Below are 27,670 nucleotides of genomic sequence, written 5' to 3' on the forward strand. Positions count from 1 at the left end.
GAGAGAAAGTGGATCCTACTCATTGTGAATATCATTGACTTAATCATTCGAGATGGATAAATGGCGCTCGCTCGTGGTTGTATTTATTTGGTAGATTTTCAAAATATTGACTGAGATCTGTTAAATTTAAGTTATGTGTTAATGTTTGAAAAAATATCAGATAATCTGAATCATTGATTATTGTATTTTAGATTTCATTTCTTAAAGCAACATGTTCATACTTTCTGTTTGATAAGAAAGAGAGGCCTCTAAAATATTTTTGAGAAAGTGGTCTTTGGTATAAAAGTTGTGTGTAATGATGTGCTTTTGTGAAATATACCAGTAGTGTGTTAATAGAAGTAAACTGTCTGACATGCTTTCGAAATGATACATTGTTGAGATCACTAATCTCCATAATGAGATCATTTACTCTGTTGAGATCTCTAATCACTGTGTTGAGATCACTTATCTCCATATTGAGGTCAAAAATCTCTGTGTTGAGATCACTAATCATCATGTTGAGATCACTTATCTCCATATTGAGGTCTATAATCACAGTGTTGAGATCACTAATCATCATGTTGAGATCATTTATCTCCATATTGAGATCACTAATCTCTGTGATGAGATCACTAATCTTCGTATTGAGATCACTTAGCCCATATTTATTGAAATATCTGAAACCTGCTGTCACTTTGTCAGTTATTTCAAGATGTCTGATACATACATTTTTTATCTTAATTAAGTGTAAATAAAATATTTTTAATTTGTTCATCTTGATGGTAAACACCTACATTTTGTACCAAGTATAATTTTATTGTCATGCTTTTTATACACATATACAACATTGTTTGATCAGTGTCATTTACTGATATGTTACTGATATGAGCCGTGCCATGGGAAAACCAACATAGTGGCTTTGCGACCAGCATGGATCCAGACCAGCCTGCGCATCCGCGCAGTCTGGTCAGGAACCATGCTGTTCGCTTTTATATCCTACTGCAATTAGAGAAACCTTTAGTGAACAGCATGGATCCTGACCAGACTGCGCGGATGTGCAGGCTGGTCTGGATCCATGCTGGTCACAAAGCCACTGTTTTGGTTTTCTCATGGCACGGCTCATATTATTTTGGTATACGTTAGACAGCAAGTTAAAAAAATGTTTTTATTTGTCAGACCATTGTCTTCTTGGGTGTTCATAATGTCTTTTTTAAATAACTTTAATCTTGTTTTCTTGAAGAAAAAAACAGGTCTTATTTTCTGGAAATACAATTGTGAACACAGAACATATAATACAGAAAAAAGTATTGATTTAAATTTAAAATGGTCTTCCTTTTAAAATATTTTTGTCCCAACATGTAAAGATACATTAAGCACAGAAAAAGATGAAAATCATTATGTTGAATGTGTAAATAAATGGTATATTCCGTCCATTGTGGCCAGTTCTATGCTATATTGTGCAATATCTTTCTTATTGTCCTTGTACATGTATATTTTGCTCTCCTCTTGAACAGATCTGTATGAAACTTTTATTTAACTTGAACTTTTATGTCTTATTTAGTCTTTGTGTGTTAACTCGACCTGTTTCAAACAGAATTTTTTCAAGTATTGGAATCCAAAATATTCCAATAAATTTAAAGAGTGATTTGAGGCACTAATTAATAACACAATTTTAGACAAACATCTTTTATAATAAAGAAAGATGGTAGATATTTGCTGCACTTTGACATATCTATGAACGTTTTTTGCATTCTTTGCAAAACAGGTATAAGGGATTTGACTTGTCAACTTAACAAAAATAACACTGGTAAAGGATTATTAGTGTATATGCATTTTTATATTAATTTCTAAGATGAAAAATGTGTAAATACATGAATTTTATGTAATGTTATATCCGATCTATCAGGGAAGAAAAAATGCAACATTGTATGTAAATCGATGTTGTTTTAAGTTTAATTTGTTGCCGTTAGTTACTGATTTGTCTGTCGGTCATTTAAAATTAACTTTGTATTTTTTCCGAGGATAGAAATAGATCAGTTTGCAACTTCTTATATTATTGCACGTTGACTGGAATTAAGCATATTGTTTAAACAGTTAGTCTGTTAATGATGATTTTTTAGAAATCTCATGTCAGGGTAAATATATTTTACAGTTTACTGAGGCCAGTACTTAAAGAAAATGCCAGTGATGTTTTTTTTTTTGTTAAAATTTTGTATGAGAATTCTAGACATTTTTCAAAAATTTCTTGTTCAAAAGTAATTTTGTTATTTCTTCCGTATCTATTTTGTATACAGGCTGTATGCAAAAGTATTGAACATTCTGAGATTATATAGTCCCTTTGTAATTAAGACCATCTGAATATTTTTTATGAATCTGCTTCTCTATGATGTCATCTTGTAAAATAATCATTTGCAACATTATAACTTACAAATTGACTTACAAATTTTTTGTGTTAAGATCTCTAGAGAGTTTTGTCTGGTATACTCATGTGCCATAGACCAGGTGAAAATATTTCTTAGTTTATACCGAAATTGACATTGAAATTTTCTAATATAGTTTTAGAAAATAGATAAACTAATTCATATTTTATTAAGAGACAAAAGAGATTATGAAATGAGCAAAATAGATCAAAATATACTGTTGCATAGCTGTATTAAATTGTGGCTGGTATAATCTAAGAACTATTTTATTCTGGTTTGATTAATTGTAATAAAGTTATAAAATATGTATTACTCTTCAGTTTGTATTTTAACTTCTTTACTTCCTGTCTATCTACAAATCATAACACACAAATGTTCTCTACAGTAACATGCCAGCAAAAAGCTCCACAGACTTCAGACTTGCAAATAGTTCCAGCTTTTATGAAATAGTCCTGTCTCACACAGGAACACAAATTCAAATTCTATACCGTTATCTTATGAAATTGTCATTTTTCTTTTCTCTTATAATTTAAGTCAGTGGATTGTCAGAAATTTTAAACTGTGGTCTTTGGTCTGTAAAGTCTGTAAATTAGTTTCTAAAGAAAAAGTCTGAAATGTATATATGGGATGCATAAAATAAAATTGATTATTTTTCATAATAAGTGATTATGATGAATGCTAGAAAAATATTTAAATTACAGAATTGTTTACAAAAATTTTAGAAATACATCAAGTCTACAAAAAATCATGTTGTGATAAAAAATTTGGTACGTACCTGTAGCTGATATTATAACTTCTGAACTTACTACGAAACACTACGATACGGTTTATGTTTATATTGTAATGGTGTATATTTTAGATGGCCGTGTTGTTTATATTTATATATATATGATTTGAAATGTAAGTCTTGCTACTAATTTTTTTTTTCGATTTTTTTAGCGGACGTGAATTACTGATGTATCTATATTCTTCCTTTTCTGTTGTTTTTGCGTAATTTGTAAATCATTCGCCATCGTATTGTATATAAGAAATGTTGTTAATGCTAAGTGCGAAGTATGTAAATTATGAAAATATTGTTGTGTTGTATTATAGAATAATTAAGTTATTGCATAATAAGGAGAGTAGGTGCGTTATATTTTAGCTTAGTATGCAAAAAAAATGGACTTGTAGAAAAAAGTTTAATGTTTGAAGAGATGGAATGTTTGTGAAATTGTCGGCCAGTTGTTTAGTTTTGACAACTTCAAAAGTAGTTGTGGATGAGTATTTTGTTGAGATGTAGGTTTTTCGTCTTTTTTTTTTTTCGTTTTTGTTTTAAATCTTTCCTATAATGCTCTCTTCCAGGAATGATAAGCTGTTAGATATGTTAAAGCACAGTTTTGAATAGCTTTTACTTTAATGATTGAACAAAATGTTTTTATTTCTCAATTCTGTTATGATAAAAAAATGGAAGTTTGTTTATTAACAAATCTTTATATATCAAGCAACATTCGCTTTGTTTCATATTTCTTATTATCTTTTGCGCAATCAGCTCTAGTTGAGTGTTGGAAAGTTCTTCTTTTCCAATATATTAGAGGATCGAAAAAATGCAGCTTTTTATTTTTCTCCCAAATATTTTGTTAATGTTTTTGTTGAGTTTTTGATAAAGCTTGACATTTTATTGTTAAGTACTGGTTGTTTAAAAAAAAAAGAAATATGATGATAGTTATGGTTTATTTTTCGCAAACTTGATATTTATCACCTGGATTTTATAAATCCCTTTTACTATACAAGAGATTTACAGGCATTAAATGAGTAAAAAAGATGTGTGAATCCTATTTATGCATGATGCAAATGAGAAATCCAAAACTATATATCTTAGCTCGAAAACTGCCAATTTACTGTAAAGTATTGCGAACATAGGGTCTCGTAATATCAGTTCATTTTCATTACAGATAGAAAATTATTGTAAGTAATGCATCATTCCCATATTTCGATAGGAAAAATATTGTTTCATTTGATAAAATGAATTTAGATATACAGAATGTAATTTCGATAGATGAAATAGAACTTCGATAGTCAAAAGTGAATTTTGATTAACAGAATCGAGTTTGGAGACAAAATTGAATTTCGATAAATGAAATGGAATTTGGACAGATAAATTGAACTTCATGTGACAAAATTTCACAAGTAAGGGTGAGAGGGAGTCAATATTTCTATGATGCTATAAATTTAGGACAGAAATTACCTTGCAGGCCAGTTTCTTGCCTTAGCTTGATACTAATTATAGATGCTAAACACTTCCAACACCTGTAACGTTCTAGATAAATTCCCCATTTTCAAAATGTGCTTCTTGCCAGAGCAAAATAAATCATTGTACTTAAAGTCCCTGGATCATATGCATCAGAGTAGAAGACAATACTCAAAAATATACCAAAGCAATTACATTTACACTCATTTTCGTACACATTTTTTTCAAAAGGTCAAGGTCAACTTCATTTTGATTACACATTTTTGAAATAGGTTGTTATTGTGGTCATGTGACCAATTTTGCCATACAGTGCCATTGCTATTATGAAGCATACTTTCGATATCATTATGTCTTTTTAAAATGTTCATGTTTCATATAAGTGTGTATTCAAGCTGATATTTTATGCTTCAAGATGGCTGCAGAAAAAAAATTATGAATAAGTGCCCCCTAATGCAGCCTAAACAGGAGGGTCATTTAAATAAACATTTCTAGTACATTTGATCTCTTCATAATTATCCATTTTGGCTTCCTAATTTGAGGTGCAATTTTGATTTTATAAAACAACAAAAGAACAACATCAAATTATACTTGTTTTTTTTTTCAAAAGATAGGGGGAATAAAAAATAAAATCTGGTTTGTTTCAGTTTTTTTTTTTTTTTCAATTTTTAAATTGAAATTTTTTTGAAGTCTTCAGCTAAAAAAATACACTTGCAACTGTTCTCAATGAGCTCTCTAATTAGGAGTCCTGAGCTCGAGGTTGTAACATCAAGTTTGGAGACCAGTCTCAAAACCCTGCCTTCTGATTGGTTGTTTTTTTAGTACACTTTTGTAATAAGCCAATGATAAGGCTGTTTTCCGAGGCTGGTCCCCAAATTTGTTTCTGATACACATGAAATTTTCATTTTTATTAAGGTCTGTTGTCTCATTTAAGAACATTGTTTTTTCGTGTAAACAAATTGTCATTTTTATAGGATCTTGTATAGTTCATAGTTATGTCCCTTGTTTGATTATAGTGCTTGTAAGTACTCAGTTGACAGGTGATGTATCTGGTGTTAGTTATCTCTGTTACTAGAACTTGTTGTATATGCTGTACAAGATATTTAATAAAATTATATTTATTTCTATAACTGAACCTTTTTTCATTGGATATCTTTTTTGGATGGTTAAAATGCACACAGCCAGATAATTAAAGTCGTATGAGTACTTCTCAGCTTTACTGCTGGAGGAAGATCAAGGGGGTTCCACTTGGACATGTGACAACTTCCTAGCTTAAATGGTAGAGGGAGATCCAAGGTGATACACAGGGCCATGTGTCAACTTCCCAGCTTTGGTGAAGGAGGAAGTTCTGATGTGATACACGGGGTCATATTACAACTTCCCAGCTTTAATGATGGATTTATTTATTTGGGTTTTACGGCGCACCAACACAATATAGGTTAAATGGTGCCAAACAGGACTAAAGTTTTGGTTTCACATCTCATTTACATCGAAATAAAAACATGAGGTATGGAATCAAAATCTGCATACCTGCTGGAATCACAGAGTTACAGCAAAACCAAGTGTTAAGACCCTATTAGTCGCCTCTTACGATCATGCAAGGGTAAGGCAGTGGTTCCAATTCTTTTCGTACACAAATCGTCCCAGAACCACATGAGGCAGGAAGGTCCAAAGTGTATACAGGGCCGAATGACAACTTCCTGATTTATTGGTGGAGGGAGATCTATGATGTTCCACTGGGAAATATGACAACTTTGTAGCTTTAATGGCAGAGAAAGATCAAAATTGATAAGGTCATATGGCAACTTCCTAGCTTTAATGTTGCAAGAGTCTTGGTGTTCCTCATTTTTCAGTACAACCTCAATTACATTGCCTTTCAGTTGTATATTCAAGAAGCACAAGTAGGCAACAATGCACTGATATAAAACAAAACTCAGTTTTTATCTTAAACAATTTGATTTTTATTTTTCATAAATAACAAGCTAAAAACATTTACATCATAAATACTTTCAAACATCTAAAAGCTGTAATTGTTTCTGTAGAAACTATTGAAAATTCTCCTGCACAACAGATAACTGCAATATGTCACATACATTGCTACAGATAACTGCAATACATCACACTGGATAATTGCAATACATCACATACCGGGTACATTGCTACAAATACAGTACCTCACACAAGAATTTCAATACATCACATACATTGCTACAGATAACTGCAATACTTCACACTGGATTACTGCAATACCTCACACTGGATAATTGCAATACATCACATACATTGCTACATATAACTGCAATACCTCACACTGGATAATTGCAATACATCACATTGAATAATTTCAATAAATTGCAATACATCTCAATGGATAACTGCAATATATTAAATGGAAAATTTCAATAGAATGCAATGAATAACAGCACTACATCACACTTGATAACTGTAACAGTAACTGGCAATCCTGTTCATTCCTGACACATTATGAAGAAAGAAGCTTGCTACCAACCTTCTAAACAATATTTTAAAGATAAAATTTAACATGATCTTGGATTCAGTGTTGTTATATTTTCTGCCCCTTTGTGATCATGGAGACCATTCAATATCTATGTAATAAAATGCTGCTTAAGCCGGTGCTAGGGATCTTGAGGGGTGTTACACTTTCCATTACCTCTCATGAACTGAGTCAATCAAATCGAGTCTGCTATTTTATTGTTTCGTTGCATTCTATGCTTCCAAAGGATCTTTTCACAGATTTTATTGATGATAAACTAAACATGACTGAACAGTTTGTTTTCATGCTCTTGATTAACCATATTGGTCATTCACTTTCATTGGTCAAAGCAAGAATAATCATGTAATTTTGGATAGTATCTGCCTTCTTCGGCACTAAAGCATGACTAATACTGGATGTAAGGTCAAATCACTGGAAGAGTGTTTCGTAAGGGCGGTAACTCCAGGACTTTGTTTTCATTCAAACAAGGGCCTCTGCAGTTGGATATTGATTTCTTCCTTAACTTTGAGAGTGAAATACTGTTAAAAATGACATGGTTATAATACCAGCTTTGTGCAATTGAAAAAAATACATAAAAGAAATGAACACTTACATGCATTCAAGTCAATACAACTTCCATGAGTTAAACAAGGTGTACAAGCACTGTATATGGAACTCAATCTAATTAACCAAGTACATGATATTAAAAAGTGCATATCTGACACTGTCAGGTAATATGAAATCATGTGTATTATTTAATTTGCAAAACAGATGATTTCAAAAAAAAAAACCAGTTTCTAAATGCAGAATTATATTTCAACATATAATAAACTTAGCTTTTCAAAAATGTATTTTTTTTTTTATTTATCTATTTTGTTTTATTTTGAATATGAAGGAAGAAATACTCTGACAAATACAGTAGTGCCTTGTGCAGTCAGGCACACTGATTTAATGATGGTGTACAATGTTACTAGAAAAAGTAAGTGTTTGCTCTATAAACTGAAGATACCAGCTTTGAGTCAGAAACAATAATGTTGGTGTTGATGGGTTATCAAATATAAAAATAGCACATTTTATTATGGAATCCTGAAAAAACATCAGTATTTCATCAACCTTTTTCACGGGATATCATACAATCAAAAAATGTCTGACAAAAAAATAGTGTCCGAGTCTAAAAATAACCTGTCATTCAAAGAACGTTTTTATTGGCTGTCAAGAGCTTGTAAACTTCCTAGCAAAGCTAGCTTAATACAGCTGTGCCGAAATAAAACCCAAAGACATATACAAATAAATAACCAAGTCAATTTATCTTGAAATGTTGGAATCCACTCATCCATATTCCTACAAAATAGCTGTTTTGTGCAAAACCATAAAAGTTCCTGTCCGCAAAGTTAAATGTTTTAACAGTATTCAGTGTATCCCTCGCATAACAGAAATACTCATACAAATCACTTATGGCTCAAACTCCTGCATTAGCTGTATGTATACCTTAAATTAAAATTATGGCAATATAACACTAAAGAATACTGAAAATCCTTAATATTCATGTATGTCTGAACAGGGCTGAGGTGGGTTGGGGAGGAAGGGGGCAATATTTCTAGACAATGCACTTGTATCAATCCGCAAAATTATGTTCAAACAAAAGTAGTGGTTTTTAACTTTTAGCCTGTTGGTGGCAAGTGACTCTGCCTTTGCGAACAGTGCAGACCAAGATCAGCTGGCATGTCTGTGCTGGCTGACCATTGTCTGATCTGTTCTCTATTCAGTCAGTAAATTTTCAGTGCCCTTTGAATAATAGGTGGTACAGCCCAAACAGATTACCGGTAATAATGGACCAGTTCATTTTAGAATATTTGCAGAGTAAAGGTTTAAAATAAACCTCAGAATTCTATGCCTACTATATTAAATGATTCAACAGTACAGAAGTGAGTTTTTGTATGTTAGAGATTTAGTTATGTTGCAATATAACTGAAGTGCACCTTAGGTTTCAAATAAATCGATCAGTGGTCTTCATATGAGCCGTGCCATGAGAAAACCAACATAGTGCATTTGCGACCAGCATGGATCCAGACCAGCCTGTGCTTTGAAAGCAAACAGCATGGATTCTGACCAGTCTGGATCCATGCTGGTTGCAAATGCACTATGTTGGTTTTCTCATGGCGCGGCTCATATATTATTTAAATACTGCAGGCAAAGGTCAGAAATATAAAAGTGAACGATAATACTTTTAGGAAATCATAGTGTGTGAATGAGACAGCAAAACATTATGCTAACATTTCTAGACAGTAGTAAGTCACAAATTCCATCTTTCCATCTTCCTCTGAAAAATCCCATGTATCATCGTTACCAGTAACATTTTACAGGGAACTACAAAGATTTATCAGCTTTTCGTTAGCCAGCAATTTATAACTTTGCAACATTATACTTGCAATACAATAATCACTGGTGACAGTGTTGTTGCATGCCGAATGGACCACAATTTCCTTTTGAAAATGAAAACTGTCATTACTTAGAAACATTTTCTAACAGAATAACAATTACAATTCAAAACATACTTATTAGCACAAATTTTCTTTGACATTCATATCTGTTAAGATTTAGTATTTAATACTTCATTTAAAAAGCCTCTGAAAAATTTAAGTATCCTGCGCATGAAAAGGAAAAAACATCCTGTATTGCTTTTTATTCATCCAGCCACTTTTTCTAAAAATCTAATTTTTCATTCAGTTTGTCTCGTTAACCTACACAACTCAATAATTCCACTTATTTGAAGCATTCTAAGACTCAGAACAGAAAATTTTATGAATGATTTTTTTTTAAATGCAACTCTTTAATTTACTCAAGCTATGAGGAAAATACAAACCCTTACAAGACAGAACTCTCTGTCACCACGACAACAAATATGTTGGAAGTAAAAAGTGAAATATGACTAATCACATTAAAAGGATCACTTTGCAGAACATCATTTTTACTGAGCAATGACGATTAAAACATTATTTACATCTTATATCTGCATGAATGTTTTTAGTTTTTCTTTTTTTTTATCATTATGCAAATTCAAACATTTATTGCATATAAAGCTGTGAGCAGACATAGCAGAAAAAATTCTTCCAAAATCTCGAAATTTTGCAAAATTTACAAGTTTTTAAAGAAATATGACTAGATAGATCCTTTAATTGTGATGACTCACATATATTTTATCACATATATTTCTTAGTTGTCTAATGTCTAGTTACCACTAGAATGTAACAGACTCCAATATAAACAGTCTATTTGCTTCTTTCCTTATCCACGCCATCAGTTTATTGACGGCATTAATTGCTAGTGACTTTGTAACTAATGGTCCAAACACAGCGTACAGTTCAAATCCTCCAGTCACCTGAAATAACATATCACTTGTTCATCAATAATATCGAATGGCATTGCGTGGGCTCAGTGAGAAACTACTGTATCTTGGTTATCAATATGCTTGCCTGTAAAACTATGCCAAAAGCATCTGCAACTACTACAAAAGCATTATTATTAAATTTTGTAGAAAATTTATTGTAAGGTTCCCATCAAACAAACTGGTAAAATGTTCACTGGTTTTTATCTTTCAAATTTAAAATCAACACATTCAAGTCCCCAAGACATTGTAGATTGGTTGAAAAACAAAGTTTTAATGCCAAATAGATCACATGATTTCACGGTACTATAAAACTGTAAAGGCGCTACATATTTAAACGAAAACAACAAGTAATAACTACTCACGGAAAAGATCAATGGCATATATGTATTCCATATTACGAATATTTACATAAACCAGATTTCTTCTTTCACTTTTGTTGCTTTGTTTGGTTTTAAGTCACACAAGCACAATTTTGGTCATATGGTGACTTTACCTAAAATTTTCAGTACATTTACAAAAACAGGCCCAATTCAAGGAAGATTTCTAGCAGAGTAATGGACCATTTGATGTGGTTGATGCTGTGGAACAGCTATATTAAGTCTGAATCACATGTATGCAGCAATATCCGAGATAGACTGAAAGTGCATCAAAACTTTTATCTCACTAATAACTTGAAATTCTAACTAAAAAGAGGCATAATTCATGAAATATTGGTGTGCAAGTTATGGCCTTTGCATAAAATGATGTGGATGGTGATGTGGAACAACCCTTTTATCTTTGAAACAAATCCATCAAGTTATAACAGAGATACAGTGAAAGTGCATCAAAACTTCAACCAAGCTCTGGACCCGGGCACAGACACTGAGGTCAGGGTGAGTAGGATAGCTTTCCACATATTTGTATAGTCAAGCTTAAAATATAAAACAGCTTTGAAAATAAAGAATCAGTTACATAACATTATTTTTAAAATAGACTGATTTTAATCTTTAGCCTGCAAGCAATTCTGCCTTTGCGACTAGTGTAGACTAAGATCAGCCTGCACGTCCAAACAGCCTGATCATGGTCTGCAATGTTCACTTTGCAGTCAGTAAATTTTCACTGAACACCCCTATTAATAATAAGAGGTACTGCCCAAATTGAATGGTGGACCAGTCCATTTTGAAAATTAAGCTGGGTAAAGGTTCATCATTAACATACCCATCCAAGTAAAGCTTCGTACTGGCCTACATGATAGAGAATTTTCAGCGGTCGAGATGAGGAATGTATTCTATTGTGCAGATAGTGATATAAACCAAACAAGCGCTCCTGCTGATCTGGAGTCAAGTACGGTGCTAGAAGCTCTGGGCTAGTATACTGGGCGGTGCTTTTATTCTTGTAAAGGAAATGGCGTAAATCCGATATCCCACATTTTGAAATATTATAACTGTCTTTTCTTAAAGAATCGGCTATTGCTCTGAGACCATTGTACTTTATCAGTCTCTGAAAGAGAAAAAAAAGAAATAAATCATCAAATATTTTGTAGTTTCCTAGAAAAAAAATGTCCAGACTAAAAAAGAATATCTGATAATTTGCATTATTATATCTTTATTCAGAATTGAGGTTTCTTGTTCCTAAATTTTGCTTATCTTGAAATAATTCTGTGTATGTCAAATAAACAGGAGGACCATGATGGTCCTGAATCGCTCACCTGTCCCCACATGACCCAGTTTTGAACTGAGTATGACGTCGTTTTTTTCTATAATTTGACATAGTGACCTAGTATTTGAGCTCATGTGACCCAGTTTTGAACTTGACCTAGATATCGAGATAAAAATTCTGACCAAGTTTCATGAAGACCCATTGAAAAATATGGCCTCTAGAGAGGTCACAAGGTTTTTCTATTATCTGACCTAATGACCTAGTTTTTGAAGGCACTTGACCCAGTTTCGAACTTGACCTAGATACCATCAAGGTGAACATTCTCACCAATTTTCATGAAGATCTCATGAAAAGTACGGCCTCTAGAGAGGTCACAAGGTTTTTCTATTAATTGACCTAAGGACCTAGTTTTTAAAGGCACGTGACCCAGTTTCGAACTTGACCTAGATATCATCAAGGTGAACATTCTGACCAATTTTCATGAAGATCTCATGAAAAGTATGGCCTCTAGAGAGGTCACAAGGTTTTTCTATTTTTAGACCTAATGACATAGTTTTTGACCACACATCATCCACTTTCGAACCTGACCAAGATATCATCAAGGTGAACATTCTGACCAATTTTCATGAAGATCTCATGAAAAGTATGGCCTCTAGAGAGGTCACAAGGTTTTTCTATTTTCAGACCTAATGACCTAGTTTTTGAGAACACGTCATCCACTTTCGAACTTGACCAAGATATCATCAAGGTGAACATTCTAATTTTCATGAAGATCCATTGAAAAATAAGGCCTCTAGGGAGGTCACAAGGTTTTTCTATTTTTAGACCTACTGACCTAGTTTTTGACCGCATGTGACCCAGTTTTGAAACTGACCTAGATATCATCAAAGTGAACATTCAGACCAATTTTCATGAAGATCCATTGAAAAATATGGCCTCTAGGGAGGTCACAAGGTTTTTCTATTTTCAGATCTAATGACCTAGTTTTTGACCGAATGTGACCCAGTTTCGAACTTCACCTAGATATCATCAAGGTGAACATTCTGACTAATTTTCATGAAGATCCATTGAAAAATATGGCCTCTAGAGAGGTCACAAAGTTTTTCTATTTTTAGACCTACTGACCTAGTTTTTGAAAGCACGTGACCCAGTTTCGAAATGACCTAGATATCATCAAGATGAACATTCTGACTAATTTTCATGAATATCCATTTAAAAATATGGCCTCTAGGGAGGTCACAAGGTTTTTCTATTTTTAGACCTACTGACCTAGTTTTTGACCGCACTTGTCCCACTTTCGAACATGGCCTAGATATCATCAAGATGAACACTCTGACCAATTTTCATGAAGATCCATTGAAAAATATGGCCTCTAGGGAGGTCACAAGGTTTTTCTATTTTTAGACCTAATGACCTAGTTTTGGACCGCACATGACCCAGTTTTGAAACTGACCTAGATATCATCAAGATGAACATTCTGACCAATTTTCATGAAGATCCATTGAAAAATATGGCCTCTAGAGAGGTCACAAGGTTTTTCTATTTTTAGACCTACTGACCTAGTTTTGGACAGCACGTGACCCAGTTTCGAACCTGACCTAGATATCATCAAGATGAACATTCAGACCAACTTTCATACAGATCACATGAAAAATATGGCCTCTAGATAGGTCACAAGGTTTTTCTATTATTTGACCTACTGACCTGTTTTCGAGGGCACGTGACCCAGTTTCGAACTTGACCTAGATATCATCAAGTTGAACATTCTAATTTTCATGAAGATCCATTGAAAAAAACGGCCTCTAGAGAGGTCACAAGGTTTTTCCATTTTTAGACCTACTGACCTAGTTTTTGACCGCAGTTGACCCAGTTTCGAACTTGACCTAGATATCATCAAGATGAACATTCTGACCAACTTTCATAAAGATCCCATGAAAAATGTGACCTCTAGAGTGGTCACAAGCGAAAGTTTACGCACGGACGGACGGACGCTGCGCGATCACAAAAGCTCACACTGTCACTTTGTGACATGTGAGCTAAAAACAAATTCTCTGGGAAGTGTTTCCAAACACCTACTTCCTTAAGACTAAAGCTTGGCTATCTCGAAGTAAAACGTGGTCCCTTCAAAATTGAGAAATCAAGATTTGGTTGTATGATATAGAATGTAAAATAGAATCCAACCTCAGTTACTCTGGTTTTACATGCTGACAAGGTAAAGAAGGAATCCCTATCTACAGATAGCAGTAATAAACAGGTTTGACATTCCTCATCTAGGTACGATATATGAGCCTGTAAAAACCCCCTGAAAATATAAACGTTTCAGTAAAGTGTCATATCTTTGAAATAAGACACAACAACAATTTTGCATAGGTTTTTACATAGATTCCATCTGTGTCTGATCAAAATTACATCATTTATTTATAGTTTTTGGGTTAAAGGTCCCACCAACACAATTATAGGTCTTAGGAAAGAGGAAGACCCTAGGTGCTCTTCCCTGCATTATTTCATCAAAGGCGGGCACCTGGGTAGAACCACCGACTTTCCGTAAGCCAGCTGGATGGCTTCCAGACATGAAGAATTCAACGCCTCGAATGAGACTCAAACCCGTATCGGCAAGCAACAGTTGATTCAAAGTCAGCAACTTTAACCCCGCACATTACATCAAAATGTAATTACTGGAACTGTTAGTGACCCTCCACTAAAATACACATTGTCAGTATTATAATTATGGACACTTGACTAATGCCTCACCCATCATTTACCATACTGACCCTAGAGGCATTACCAAAACCAATAATGTTCATTGTGTTAATTGTATGGTCCTACGTTTCACAAGTCAGCCATACATTCTGAATATTCCATTAATATTATGTACACATATTCCCATTTTAAAAACAAGAGGGCCAAGATGGCCCTAAGTCGCTCACCTGTGAAACATACCATAACAGTGTAAACATGTTTGACCTAGGGATTTCATTGAAACAAATACTCTGGCCAATTTTCATTAGAATTGGACCAAAAATGTGGTCTCTTGAGTTTAAACAAGTATTTTATTTGATATGACCTAGTGACCTAGTTTTTGATGCCAGATGACCCATATTATAATTTAACTTAGATTTAATCAAGGCAATCATTCTGACCAAATTTTATGAAGATCAACTGAAAAATACAGCTTCTATCGCATACACAGGGTTTTTCTTTGAGTTGACCTAGTGACCTACTTTTTGACCAGAGATGACCCATATTCAAACTCGACCTAGATTTCATCAAGGCAATCATACTGCCCAAATTTCATGAAGATCAATTGAAAAATACAGCCTCTATCGCATACACAAGGTTTTTCTTTGATTTGACCTAGTGACCTGGTTTTTGATCCCAGATGACCCATCACCTAACTTGACCTAGATTTCATCAATGCAATATTCTGACCAAATTTCACGAAGATCAATGGAAAAATACAGCCTCTATCACATACACAAGGTTTTTCTTTGATTTGACCTAGTGACCTAGTTCTTAACCCCATTGGACCCATTTTTGTACTTGGCCTAGATTTTATCAAGGCAATCATTCTGACCAAAATTCATGAAGATCAATTGAAAAATACAGCCTCTATTGCATATACAAGGTTTTTCTTTGATTTGAACTAGTGACCTAGTTTTTGATCCCTGATGACCCATTTTCGAACTCTGCCTAGATTTCATCAAAATTATCATTCTGACCAAAATTCATGAAGACCAATTGAACAAGGAGCTGCGTTCAATAAACGCTTCATGACCCCGGTGGCATCCTTGTCGAAACAAAGCAACCTAAGTCCAAAACGAGGTCAAGGTCAAACTGAGGTCAGGTGATGTTTGAAGATGAGGAATGGTCACAGGTTACATCTGCATTAGTATCAAGTCATTCTAGTAAGGGGTATTGATGCTAGAGGAAACGGTCCCATTTGGTTAACCGAGAGATGGCCCATACAAAGCAACCTAAGTCCAAAACAAGGTCACGGTCAAGGTCAAACTGAGGTCAGGTGATGTTTGAAGATGAGGAATGGTCACAGGTTACATCTGCATTAGTGTCAAGTCATTCTAGTAAGGGGTATTGATGCTAGACGAAATGGTTCCATTTGGTTAACCTCGTACGGACGGACAAACAGACGGACGGACTGAGGGACGAACGGACAGGACAATCACTATATGCCTCCCGCATCAGTAGATGCCGGGGGCATAAAAATACAGCCTCTATCGCATACACAAGGTTTTTCCTTGATTTGACCTAGTGACCTAGTTTTTGACCCCAAATGACCCATTTTTTAACCTGGGCTAGATTTCATCAAGGTAATCATTCTGACAAAAATTCATGAAGATCAATGGAAAAATACAGCCTCTATCACATACACAAGGTTTTTCTTTGATTTGACCTAGTGACCTAGTTCTTGACCCCATTGGACCCATTTTCGTACTTGGCCTAGATTTTATCAAGGCAATCATTCTGACCAAATTTCATGAAGATCAGTTGAAAAATACAGCCTCTATCGCATACACAAGCTAAATGTTGACGGACGACAGACAGATGCCAGACGCCGGACATCGAGCGATCAGAAAAACTCACCTGAGCATTGCTCAGGTGAGCTAATAAGGAATTTATAGCCTAACAAAAACATCTGATTTTACTAAATGCCTACTGCATACACAACTTACATGACTGACATAATGCACAATAAGTAACTTACGAAGAGTCAAACTTGGGAAGACAAATGGGTGTCCACGACTCGGCCGCCTTGAAAGACTCTGCAGAGTTGATAAGATTTATGATAAGATGAAGATCCATCGGGTGAAGGAAGTATTTCTTCATTCTGACCAGTGTAACAAGCTGACTGTTGGCTATAATCAGTGCAAATACAAGGTCCTGAAACAACCAACATTAAATGATTATACACAGCTATTGACCTCTGCGTACTGGACAACACTTGTAACCAATTGTAGCACTTTCTAATGGCAGGCATTGCACAGCACCAAACAACTGTCCTACAACAATTAGTTTGTTCAAAATGTATAAATTTTGAAGATAATATTTAAAAGTGAAATTACCCATAATGCAGATCATGTAAAACTGAAATGCCTTACCACAAATTTTATTACATGTAAACATAACAGTTGATAATTACCTGTTTTGATCATGCCCACAGGCAAATGTGTACTCAAGAAAGTCTAGAATTAACGGCAGACAGTGTCTCAAACAATCAGCTCTTTTTACCCTAACTATCAAACTATACTTTTGTTTTCATACATAAGGGGCAATTACATCGAGTTCTAACACATGCTTATGATACACATAATGCACACATCGATTTCATGCCCTTTTAATTAATGCTGTTAAAGTAAAAATTGTCAACAAAATTTGAACCTCCCTACAAAATGTGACAGAAAGAAAACCCAAAATAATTTCCTTGCTTTTTTTTAAAATGACAGTGATGGACTGGCAGATGAACAAATCATGGGGTTAACATTTGACATTATTGCTGGTTTTATGAGAAAGAACATTAGAGAATGACTTAAATAAGCTTCAAGTAAAATAAAAAAATTACCTTGACCTTTCCATGCTGGACAATACTTTGAGCAATCATATCACGAGTAGCATTTTCTAATGGCAGGCAGCGCACTGCACCAAGTAACAATCCCGGCTCCGTATCCATCATGTTTAACAAACTGTCTAAAAACTTCTCTGACCCACTTAGTTGTCGCCGCAAGTCATAATTTCTCCTCTGTTTGAATATTTTCTTTAAAGAACTCAGAGTCAATACACTAAGCACTTGATTATATAAATAATGCAGCTGAATTCTAATCTGTCTATCTGACTCGGCACCCCGTGTTACACAAACAAGGATTATGTGTTCCAGTTGAAGAAACACAATTCTGTGGTCACCGACAACAATGGACCGCAAAGTATCATGAGCAGAATCTTGGACGAATGATACGAGAGCCTGCATCACACCAAATATGGTTACAAGTTTATCTTCATTACCATATCTGTAAAGTAAGTTAAGCAAAACTAAGCATATAGATAAAATCATGAAATTTACAAGAAAAAAGACTATAACAATTTTATAAGAGCACAGCCTATGGGTGCCATCACTTGTCTGCATGTGCTGGACAGTATGTAAGAAAAATAAAGTACAAAAAGGGCCATAATTCTAACAAAATGCAGGTTAGAGTTATGGTTCTTTGCCTACATAGTCATCTAATGTGATAAAAAAGTGTGTAGTTTCAATGCTGTAGCTCTTACAGTTTTTGAGAAAAGGTGGACCTAAACAAACATTTTAACAAAGAAATTCAAATTTTCTAGGTACAAAAAGGGCCCTAATTCTGACAAAATGCATATCAGAGTTATGGTTCTTGGGCTACACAATCACCTAATAATAATAAACAAGTGTGCAAAGTTTCAAAGCTGTAGCTCTTACAATTTTTGAGAATCAAAACTTTTAACCAAGAAACCCAAATTTTCTAAGTACAAAAAGGGCCATAATTCTGACAAAATGTATATCACAGTTATGGTTCTTGGCCTACACAGTTACCTAATGATGATAAACAAGTGAGCAAAGTTTCAAAACTGTTGCTCTTACAATTTTTGAGAAAAGGTTGACTAAACAAAAATTTTAACCAACGCCAATGCCAGCGTCGACAATCAAATGACGACAATACCATGTTGATTTTTTTCAAAAGTCAGACAAGCTAAAAATAGGTACATGGAATTCCCATATCATTTATTGTTCAACTGAGCTTTGAGACCAGTTTCAGAATGTAGTGTTGCCATTAATTAGCTATTTAAAGAATGAACTCAAAATATTTCAATCAGATTTAGGAGTTCTAAGAATTTTTTCAAGAGTTAATCCAGGATAGAAGAACAGACATCTTAATAATGCTGTCAGACAAGACAAAACAGAATGCATCTGTTCTGTTGACAAAACTGCCATTTACTTACAAAAATTAATGAGTACATGTATTTCAAATGTTTCTTTTTATTATAAAAACTAACGTAATACTGACCAGTCCACTATCAGTGAAATACTGGACTTACTTCATTTTCCTAAAATCAAGGAAGTTAGCTGCTTGAACGAATTTTGGTCAAACATAATATATCAGATTCAGATTTTAATCATGATTGTTAATTGGGTGAACACTGTGTCTTTGAAATTTGCAGTAATTTCTAAATCTACATTACAGTATCGAGACAGCCTACAATCAAGCTGCTGTTAAAAAGGCCTGCAGAAAGGCTAGCTGAACTAAAGTGGGAATGAGATGTGACTGAAACTATTACTCTAAATATTTGTTGGACATGTGATACCTTGAATAAACCGGTTTTCCTGAGTCACTAAGTATAAACACGTGTTTCCTTTGCTGCCTCCATTCTGGTGTTTTGACATCTTCATCTTCTTCAAGTATCTGTGTACGACTAATGTGATCTATCACTCCACTTAACTCTTTTGTTCCAGACTGAAAAATCAAATATTCTTTTAATAGATTTCATAACCCTATGATTAGGACCAACATTTTGCTGCTAGAAAATATTTTTCAGACAAAATATATTTAATCTTTTTCTTAACATTCATCAGAACTTTGTGTGCGAGTGTGTGTGTGCTTGGATCTAGTTTCTTTTTCAACAATTTTACAGTCACATGAATGATACAGTTAGCACAACGGCAAAAACCAATTGTGTCCAACACCATAGTGACATTGTACACATAGAAGAAGATGCTTCTATGGCAGGTTGCTCTGTTTGGAAAAACAAATTTTGTCTTATATCACATGGGGTTCTACTGTCCACTTTCTATTTTGTAGTAAATTTTCAAAATCATTTTGTCATTATGCCTAAAATTAATTTGTGCCTCAAACATTTCTCAATGTACTGACATCTTAATAATGCGACAGTCAAAAGTTATCACACTGTCCCGAAACGTACGTCCTATTACATGTACAGTATGTCTAGGTATTCCGAATCTAAAGCAGTTCCGAATCACTTCATTTTTTTCTTCACATATTGCCAATAAAATGTAAATGTTTTGTCAGTTGAATGTCCCTTAGTAACACGAATAACACCACAAACTTTTGAGAAGTTGTGTGTTATATTGTTCTTGCAGGGGAGATAAATGTTGTAAAAAGTGATTTGGAACTACTTGACTGCTTACGTTTGGAAATGACCTCATATAAAATTGAAGGCTTTCTTATTTTCAAAATAACTTTTTTGCAGATGGAAATAAACAGTCATGGCTATGTTTTGAAATGTTTATTGTGTATTTTTCATAATACTGTATATTTTTCTTTAAAATGGCAATTATTTGCAAATTTTCGACGAAAATCAGTATGTACCCTGTGAACAAACTAGTAATCCAGAAATGAAATTATACTTCTTATTTTTTCATCTTTCCATATGAACACTAAACCCCAAAGGACACAATTCTATTTGACATATTGAACGTTTTCTGTTAGGTGATTCGGAAGAATTACAGTGGTTTCGTCAAATCACCGGTTTTGTCATACTTAATTTATATAGTAAGTGAGAAGTGGTTTCGTCATAAAGACTTTATACAATTAATAGCATAATAGGTCAATACAATGGAAGATGATCGCACCCATTTAATGGCAGTTAATCTCAATGATTGCGTTAAAGTAATTTGCACATATTTAATCGATAATGTTACTCAAATTGCAAATGAGTTATTAAAATTATTGTGTATTAAAAACGCAGGTACATACTTGCGATTAGGATGTTGATAATTAAAGGATGCTGTTAGAAAAATGTACAATTTTGGTAATATGAATTATCGGACTTGTATTAAATTTCATTAAAAATTTGGCAAACAGTTAGATATATTTACATATCTAAAATATGAATGTTATAAATGTATCAATGGAAATAAATTATGTCTATCTTCACATTTACTCTTATAATTTTGTATTTGTAGAGTAAGTATTTGTCTGCCATAATACTTATTTTACACAACTTCAATTACGGCCTTTAATTAACACAAACTATACGTTGTTTTTAGCTTATGAACATCGTAAGCTTGTATGTTAAATTATCCCCGCGTAAGTTTGTGAACATCGTTAGCTTCTTTGTGTAATTATCCCCGCCTAAGTTTGTGAACATCGTTAGCTTGTATTTGGTTATGGTTTGTCATCAGTTTGGTTATGGAAGCGATTCATGTCAACTCTCAAACATGGTATAAAACGACATGCCCTGATTTTCACAATCAGTCTCAACCATGGCTACTATATACAACTGTATTAGTTGCAATGGCATTGTATCAGAGCGTATGCACGCTATTAGCTGCGACAGTTGTGAGAGATGGCATCACAGAAAATGCAAAACTGGTAAATATATTAGATTTTCAAAAGGTCTTGAAGTACAGATTCTTTTAAACAAAACGTTCGTTTACGCGACGCCGCCGCTTCCGTATGATTAAAGTATGTTATTTGCTTTTCTAATATATATATATGATTGTTTATTCATAAGTGTTTTCTTTTTTTCCCAAGTGCCACTACTGGTATTACGGCCGACCAGTACAAACAAATGAAAAAGGGTACGCTAGAATTAGAATGGAAGTGCACTGGTTGTACAGAGCAGGAAATGCAGGTATTGTTTTAAGCCCATACTAAGTTTAGTTGTTAAACAATTAATGTCATTTACTTAAATACTAGTATAATATTAATAACATTGATTTAAGTATATTTTAATTTTACAAATGATCTGTAGCTACTAAATAATTGATATACAATTAAACAAATGTATTCTTGTATTTTCAGGTCGATGCCGATCTCAGCATCCCACCTGTCCGCAGCAGATCAACATCCCCAGTCCGTGAACTGCTCAATGTCGATCTCAGCATCCCACCTGTCTGCAGCAGATCAACATCCCCAGTCCGTGAACTGCTCAATGCTACTTACATAATTCGAGACAGCGCAGACTCTTCCATGCCAGAGATGGATCTACAAAGCAGCTTCATCGAAGACAGGTTAGTTAAATTATTTATTACGAACTTTAACTTAGAAACTGGTATGAACTAAAATACGAAGGATGTTACCTAACAATATTATAGTTTCCGGAATGTGTATATTTTTTTTTTGTTGGATTGAACGTCGCACCAAGGTCATATGGCAATTTTTCAGCTTTAATTTGCATAATAATAATGATAACAATAATAATGGTAATAATAATAGTTATAGTAAATGTTGCAAATATATTCCACAGGTCCTTCGATGTCAGCGGCAGATCCTTCAGTCAACCGGCACCACATCTGGATGAATCCTTAAGAGATCGCTCCCTTGACGATTCAATTCCAGATGACACCCCAGTTACCTTCAACATAGTGGAAGGTGGTACCAAACGAGAGGGACAGAAACTGGTCAGTAGTGATGGTTATACATACACACGAAGGGTAAGTTTATTATTATTTCTCTTAATAAAAACAATGCATTTTTATACTTTACTTCAAGTTTATGGTTATATATCAATAGTTCGATTGTTCAATCATTTATAATATCAGTTTTCAGTTGATATCCTGTAACTTTCCTGTAACATTTTACATCTGTTTATCTATAACTATGTTATTTTCATTTCAGAATGTTAGAGGGTCGCGTATACTGGACATGCAGCATACGCAACAAGAACTTCAAGTGTATGGCAAGTGTGAAGCAGTACGGGGACTTATCCACACCCAGTCTGAATGGACACGAGCATCCTGCTGAGCCTGGCGCTCTGAAGAAGGTGACAATAGCAGCGAAGGTAATTTTTATCGACATAATAATTAACAGGATGGGCATGGAAAATCGTTATTCAATGATTGTTATTTAATTTATATATTTAACTTAAATATGAAAACGGTTTATTTATATTCCAATTGCAATTAAATCTAAACACGTTCATTTCGCAATTTCTTTTTTCATTGCAGGTGAAGCAAGTTGCTCGGGAAAATGTTTTCCGTCCTGCCGGTGAAATTGTGGAGACCGTGATGAAGGATCTGATTTCGGCAGAAGAATTCGCTCTACCGAAACCAGATCTTCTTATCAGGGCCGCCAATCTTCATCGGCAGAATCTCCGACCAACGGACCCAACTACGGTGGACTTCGAGATCAATACCACTTTCATCGGGCCAGACTTCATTGCGGATGACATCCGGATAGACGACCAGAGGCACATACTTCTTGCCACAACACCTCAGCTACAGCAGCTTAAACAGGCCAGGCGGTGGTTCTTGGATGGCACCTTCAAACTGGTGAAACGCCCGTTTTACTAGTTAATGTCTGTCCACGCGCTCGTCCGAAAGGGTGAAGACGCCAAACAAGTACCACTCGTCTACGTACTGATGTCACAGAGAACAAAGCAGGATTATATTGCGGTACTTAGAAAAATCGATTTTATATAATGTGAAATTCTATAATGGTTAAATAACTTTCATTAGACAACTATTATACAACTTTCATATAACATTTAATACATAATACAATCATCATTCATGCAGAAATATATTAATTTCTATTTATTATATTTTCAGCTGCCTGGCAGGCATTAAAGGAAGTTTTTCCGGGGTGTGTTCTGAAGGGATGTGTGTTCCATTGGAGTCAGCGGGTTTACCGTAAAATCCAGTCCGAGGGTCTCGCCACTGCCTACCTGGAAAAAGAAGACAAGTACAGGTTCTTACGGAAACTGCTGAGTCTTGCCATACCTCCCTTCAGAGCAAATTCCAGCGGCTTTCCACCAGCTGAAGCAGCAAGCTTTAGAGGTCGGCGGCCCAATCCTGCACGTGACGCAGTATGTCCAGGGTACGTGGATGGAAGGAATACTGGCAGCCGAACCACTGGAGTGTGTTCTGGGAGACGGTCAGGACAAACAACGACCTTGGAGGTAACCAAACTTTTCAGACTTCTGTAAATTGATGATTCCGTGAGATAGACATAAATTAACATAAAGCTGTTTTGTTTTAATAAATTTACTGACACTTACCTTTAGTTGTGTTGTGGTACTGCCATGTGTTTTGCCTGATCTGTTTGATCATAAATTGTATGCAAGTTTATGTATGCAATGTTATCTTATGTATTAAATAACGATAAATGTAACATTAGTATTTCTTTTTACTTTCAGGGTGGCACAGACGAATCAACACCCGGGCTGGTCGGGCTGATTTGGGGTTCTACCTGCATGTACCTTTGCTTTGCAGAGAGGCCGAGACGGTAGATCTCCAAATCAGGCTTGTATCAGCCCATCTACTGACGAGGCTACACAGAGCAAGATAGGACAGACTCCATGGGGCACTGTTTGACGCTTGGGACAAATACGAAGACGGTGAACTGACGATGACACAACTTCTACGCAGATGCAGCAACATTGCGGGGCTCAGACCCTCCACTGGATCTACCAACAGCGCGGTACAAGAAGATGTATAAATTAAATCAAAGAAACTAACATTGAAAATGTGTGTTTTGTAGTGTATTGTATTGTACATTGAATGCGTATGTTCTGTCGCTTCTTTTTCTTTTTCAGGGTTGACATGACTTGTGTATTATAATGTATATAATTTTATTGTATTGATATTAACCTTTAGCATGCTAGATAAATTGTCGTCTGCTGGAAATGTCGTCTGCTAAAATTGTAAAGTTCATTCAATTTGCTCCAAAATTGGAAGAAATATTGTCAGAGTAGCAAACAGCTTGGAACCTGATCAGACGCCGATTTAATTGGCGTCTGATCTGGTTCCAAGCTGTTTGCAAAGGCTGTTAAATTCGCCTGCAGCAGGCTAAGGGTTAAATGTGATATTTTATAATGTATAAAATTATATTGTATTAAATGTACTATTGTTTCTTTTTCTTTTCAGGGTTGACATGACATGTGTATTATAATGTATATAATTATATTGTACTGATATTGAATGTGATATTTTATAATGTATAAAATTATATTGTATTGATATTGAATGTGATATTGTTTCTTTTTCTTTCAGGGTTGACATGATATGTATAAAATTGCATTGTGTATTGACTGTGATATTAATTGCTTCTTTTTCTTTTTCAGAGTTTACATGGCATATGTATTATAATGTATAAAATTGTATTGTGTATTGAATGTGCTATTGATTGCTTTTTTTTCTTTTTCAGAGCTGACATGTGTATTATAATGTATAAAATTGTATTGTGTATTAAATGTGCTTCTTATTTTCATTGTTGAATGTGTGTCTTTTGTGATGATGTAAATAAATGTAAAAATATAAAACGCTTTGTTTTTCTTCTGCAAATACATTTTGATGATAAATTAATTTCTAATTAGAAACATCTATGAAATGTCGGGAATTTAATGAGCAGAATGTGCCACAATTAGCACCTCACTGACATTCTAGAAATGCAAGGAATTTAGCACATTTTAAGTATAATAATCATCGATCATCAATCAAGCTAAATTTTACTTTTTATAATAGAATCTATATTTTTTTTCTTATCAAATTCATATTTTCAAAATAAATTTAAAATGTTTTAATTCTCAATAGAAATTCTTAATTTTTTATTAGCAAGCTCGAAGAGCAGGCCCAAAGGGCCTGCTCGAGAATCGAGCTTTACGGTAACGCGAGTATACTTTCACACTTGGTGATGGATTTGAAAAGTTTCGTTGGAAGTTTTTAAAAAGCGCACCCTAGCGGACTGGTGCTCACAGGAAGTACTTCTTTCCGGAGTGAATACAGAACTTCATTCAATTGCTAAAAATTATTCATCACTTAACAATAATGAAAAAAATGATTTCCAGTTCTTTGAAAAAAATATTGTTTTCATTTAAAAGATCAAGCATCGGCCAGAAAATGGAAAAAATGTCATAATAAGCCAAAAGAAACGGGAACGCGGTAATGACGTCACCGTGACACCGGCTTCCCATAAATTTTGCAACGTATGATATTCACTGTTATAGGTATGGTGACACTAAATGTAGACTTTTTCAGTGAATAGGTTCTCCTGAGTTCTTGTGACTAGTGAATAGTTTCTTTGTGACAAATAAATGATGCATAATATTTTTAGATAAATCCGATTTCTTTGAGCTCGCTTTGAGGCTTTGCCTTATTTCATATTAATTCAAATTTAACATTTTGAAAAATAAATTGTCTTGCGTCGAAATTAACATTTGTAACCAGTAATAAATACATAAGTTTAGTCTATAAGAATTAGTTTAACAAAAACTAAATCTCTATATATCTTAAATATCGATCTAGCTTTGAAATTATCTTTTCAAAATTAACAACTTGTTTGCCACACAAAGTACATCAACAATAGAACGACCAATAAATAATCATTATTACACTATAATAATAAGTATGACGAAACCACTTCTCACTTACTATATAAATTAAGTATGACGAACCGGTGATTTGACGAAACCACTACCATCCATTCAGAACTGCTATACACACTGTATTTGGACTGAAGCTAAGTTATCAATCAAAATAATTTTGGAAGAAGATAAAATATAATTAGTGGACATCTTACATCACTCTGGTCACTTGAATCTTCACTTGCTGATGGTGTTGCTTTTTCAGCATCCAAATTGTTGACTTGGACATTTTGTTCACCACCTGATGAATCATGTTCTTGAGAAGACTGGCGGACAATGTCATGTATATGTCCCTTTCTTTTCGTAATGACAAGGTTTTTCTCATAATCTTCTGCAGCTAAATTTTCATAAGAGTCAGATACAATTAACATTGCCGTGCCACAATCACCAGGTGCAAGGTCTTCGCGCAATTCTTCGTCTTCTTCGTCCAAACCAACTTGTTCCGCCTCTTTGGCGGCCATTTTGGATTTACCCTACTAAATTTAGTTTCTTTTTTTGAAGAGTCGCATGTTTGGTGGGCGGCATTATTTCAATTTTGCGGAATGAATTGTTCCACGAGTAGTATTGATAAGACAGATCAGTAGGACCGACTAGTCATAGAACTCAGTTAACCTTTAGCCCGCTACATTTCTATAATGGACAGTTTTGGCAGTACCATTTATCATTTGAAGAGGTGTTTTCTGAAAGTTTACTGACTGAATAGCGAACAGTGCAGATCATGATCAGACTGCTTAGATGTGCAGGCTGATCTTGGTCTGCACTGGTTGCAAAGGCAGAATCACTTGCCACCAGCAGGCTAAAGGTTAAGCAGCATCATGTCCGAAAAAATACTTCTTTGTTTTGGCACAAAAGTCAGTGCTTCCCACGAAGGACAAGTTGCTGTTATACAGGTGGTCCGAATCAGCCTGTTTCATTCCAAAGAAGTATAAAATACTTTATTTTTATAGCTCTTTGTTCATTCCATGGAATTGTGGCATCACGCAAGGAAGCATATAGCTCTTTGCATTATGTTAAAGCGAGCGATCAGGGGTTCCTTCTTGAGAATCGGGTTGAAATCTTGAATACTTGTAGTACAGGCGATTCGGGTTCCTCCCAGAGAAATTTGAAAATAGGCCTACTACAAGACAAATTTGTGCATTTTATGCCATTTCTGACGAAGAATCCGTACAAACCAG

At 34.5% G+C, this 27,670-nt stretch overlaps 2 protein-coding genes and 1 long non-coding RNA gene across 3 annotated transcripts in view; 2 read left to right on the forward strand and 1 right to left on the reverse strand.

Moving 5' to 3' along the window:
• LOC123530249 (A disintegrin and metalloproteinase with thrombospondin motifs 9-like) overlaps positions 1-5,758 on the forward strand; it is a 151,327-nt gene extending 145,569 nt beyond the window's left edge. Inside the window, exon 38 of the mRNA XM_053522100.1 lies at positions 2-5,758. The gene's annotated coding sequence lies outside the window, so the exon portion shown is untranslated. The remainder of the gene's footprint in view (position 1) is intronic.
• An 802-nt stretch (positions 5,759-6,560) lies between these two features.
• On the reverse strand, positions 6,561-26,984 carry LOC123530594 (vacuolar fusion protein MON1 homolog A-like). Its single transcript, XM_045311371.2, has 7 exons — positions 26,651-26,984; positions 19,476-19,624; positions 17,719-18,160; positions 16,864-17,039; positions 14,325-14,445; positions 11,703-11,984; positions 6,561-10,496 (listed from the first exon to the last, which is right to left on the reverse strand). Exons 1-7 carry the CDS (start codon positions 26,954-26,956, stop codon positions 10,356-10,358), a joined length of 1,617 nt encoding a protein of 538 aa, XP_045167306.2. The 5' UTR covers positions 26,957-26,984; the 3' UTR covers positions 6,561-10,355.
• Positions 22,920-24,398, forward strand: LOC123530595 (uncharacterized). Its single transcript, XR_008366838.1, has 3 exons — positions 22,920-23,526; positions 23,683-24,032; positions 24,270-24,398. It is a non-coding gene; the product is annotated as an uncharacterized LOC123530595 (long non-coding RNA).
• Positions 26,985-27,670: the final 686 nt, after the last annotated feature.

Source organism: Mercenaria mercenaria, chromosome 13, assembly GCF_021730395.1.
Source record: "Mercenaria mercenaria strain notata chromosome 13, MADL_Memer_1, whole genome shotgun sequence".
In the NCBI taxonomy this organism is placed as follows: Eukaryota; Metazoa; Mollusca; class Bivalvia; order Venerida; family Veneridae; genus Mercenaria; species Mercenaria mercenaria.

Bases quoted from the DNA above. Each gene is read 5' to 3' on its own strand.
- LOC123530594 (XM_045311371.2), bottom strand. From the start codon at position 26,956: ATGGCCGCCAAAGAGGCGGAACAAGTTGGTTTGGACGAAGAAGACGAA. The intron at 14,446-16,863 runs GTAAGTTACTTA...TTATATTTTCAG, and splicing joins CTTCCCAAGTTTGACTCTTC to GGGGTTTTTACAGGCTCATA. The intron at 10,497-11,702 runs GTATGTTAATGA...ATGTTATTTCAG, and splicing joins ACGAAGCTTTACTTGGATGG to GTGACTGGAGGATTTGAACT.